At 54.5% G+C, this 2500-nt stretch overlaps 1 protein-coding gene across 1 annotated transcript in view; it reads right to left on the reverse strand.

Moving 5' to 3' along the window:
- Positions 1-1029: 1029 nt before the first annotated feature.
- The window catches only part of EMWEY_00055670 (hypothetical protein), a gene marked incomplete at both ends in the record, with an annotated part of 3528 nt that continues 2057 nt past the window's right edge, over positions 1030-2500 (reverse strand). The window contains one exon of the mRNA XM_013480320.1: positions 1030-2500. This exon is cut by the window's right edge and continues 2057 nt beyond it. Coding sequence (XP_013335774.1) covers positions 1030-2500 — 1471 coding nt within the window.

A 2500-nucleotide genomic window follows, 5' to 3' on the forward strand; every position in this document is an offset into this window, starting at 1 on the left:
ATATATATATATATAATATATATATATATATAAGAAAGAGGAGAGACTAATAAGAAAGAAAAAGGAGACAAAAATAGACAAAAAGGGAACAAACAAAGACATAAATAAACAAATAAATAAATAAAAAATATATATATAAATAAATAAATAAATAAATAAATAAATAAATAAATAAATAAATAAATAAAGGAGACAGTAAATAATAAATGACAAATAAATAGAATAATTGTCTGTATGTGTCTCCTTTTATACACATAAACAAAAAGGAGACAAAAACAATAATATATAAGCATGCAGCAGCAGCAGCAGCAGCAGCATCAGCAGCAGCATATAAAAAAGGGGGCAGCTGCTGCAGATCCAGATTCTCTTGCTGCTGCTGCTGCTGTTGTTGCCGTTGGTGCTGCTGCTGCTGCTGTTGTCGCTGGTGCTGCTGCTGCTGCTCCTGTTGATGCTGCTGCTGCTGCTGCTGCTGCTGTGGCGCTGCTGCTGCTGCTGCTGCTGTCTCCTAATAATACCAATGTAAATGAGACATTTCCTAGATAGAGGTAAGCATTGTCACCTTAAGACAGCACAAATTGCTGCTGCTGCTGCTGCTGCTGCTGCTGCTGCTGCTGCTCAAAAGCTGCTGCTGCTAAAAAGCTGCTGCTGCTGCACCTGCCAGCCATCTGCAGATAAGGGCCCCATTGTCCCTCTGCAGGAGATAAACATAAATGTTAAGAGACAGCTGCTGCTGCTGCTGCTGCTGCTGCTGCTATTGTTGCACCTGCTGCTGCTGCTGCTGCTCCCGCTGCGCCTGCTGCGGCTGCTGTTACTCCCGCTGCGCCTGCACCTGCTGCTGCTACTGCTGCTGCTACTGCTGCTGCACCTGCACCTGCTGCTGTTGCTGCAGCAGCTGCTGCTGCTGCTCCTGCTAGACCTGCATATGCTGCGCTGCAGTTGCTGCCGCTGCTGAATTTGTTGTTGTTGTTATTGCTGTTGCTGCTGTTGCAGCAGCAGCAACAGCAACATCCTCTCCTCCCCCTCTAAGAACTACTGGGGCCCCCTAGAGGGGGGCCTAGGGGCCCCCCCTGGGGGGGGCCCCCCCCCTACATCAGGTATAATCCACCTATCTCCTGTACCATCATCATTATTATTATTATTATTATTATTTCTACTAAATAAATTATAATTAGGAGGGGGCCCCTCCCCCTCTGGTACCCTCTGGAGGGCCCCCTCCTCCTCGTACTCGTCATCGTACAACTCACCCTCCGTGTCGTCGTCGTCCTCGTCAAGGTGCCGCCGCAGCAGCTGCTGCTGCTGCCGCTGCTGCTGCTGCCGCTGCTGCTGTAGACGACGACGCTCCTCCTCCTCATGTTGCTGGCGCTGACGCTGCTGCTGCTGCTGCTGCTGCTGACGCCGCCGCTCCCATTCCTGCAGCTGCTGCTCACGCGCAAGCCGCTGCTGCACTTGCAACTGCTGCTCCTGCTGCTGCTGCTGCAGTCGCCGCATGCGCTGCTGCTGCAGTATCTGGTCCTGCAGTTGTTGTCTTACGCTCGCGTGCTGCATATTCTGCTGCGCCTGCTGCAGCTGCTGCTGCTGCATCTGCTGCTGCTGCAGAAATTGCAGATGCTGCAGATGCAGCTGCAGCAGATGCTGCTCAGGTACCACTTGCACACCCGGGTGATGCGGACTCATAGGGGCCCCATAGGGGGCCCCAACGGGTACAACCTGGAGGCCCCTATGGCGATCTGGGGCCGGCAGCTGTACTGGACCCGGTACTACTTGGAGGCCCGCATGGGGGCCCCCATGGTACGCAGACAGCATATGGTACAGCTGCAGCAAATAATACGGGTCTAGCTGGGGAGGGAAGAAGGGGCCCCCCCTCTGCAGTTGCTGCAGCAGCAGCTGTAGCTGCTGCTGCTGCTGTTGCTGCTGCTGGATTTGTTGGGGCCCCCTTTGTTGCTGTTGCTGTGAGCCTTCGTGGTGGTGGGGGCCCCTTTGGGCACTAGATGATGTATGGGGGCCCTGCTGCATTATTTGCTGCTGCGCAGCACGATTAGGGTCCTGGGGGCCCTCAACGTCAGGGTACAGTTGCTGGTACCTATTTAACCATTGGTCACCTAATGGACCACCAGGGGCCCCCATATAAGGAAGACCTAATCCTTGACTAGTACCGGGGGCCCCGGGGAAGAAGAAGGGGGCCCCTGTCTCAGTTAATGCTGCTATTTGACGGTGGGCTTGCTGCAACATCATCTGCTGCTGCTGCAGCAGCTGCTGCTGATGCGCGAGCTGCTGCTGCTGTTGCAGCAGCTGCTGCCGCTGCTGTGGGCCCATGTGGTGCACGGTCGCTTGTGGGGCTGCAGTAGCAGGGAAGGATAGACCCTGCTGCTGCTGCTGCTGCTGCTGCTGCTGCTGCGGCTGGACCCTTGTGAAGGCAGAGGTACCCTGCTGCTGTAGAGGGCCCTGATGGTGCGTCCCGTGGGGCCGCCCCTGGGGCCCCTGGGCCGACTGGCTCGTCTGG

Source organism: Eimeria maxima, genomic scaffold, assembly GCF_000499605.1.
Source record: "Eimeria maxima Weybridge genomic scaffold, Emw_scaff1806, whole genome shotgun sequence".
Lineage (NCBI taxonomy): Eukaryota > Apicomplexa > Conoidasida > Eucoccidiorida > Eimeriidae > Eimeria > Eimeria maxima.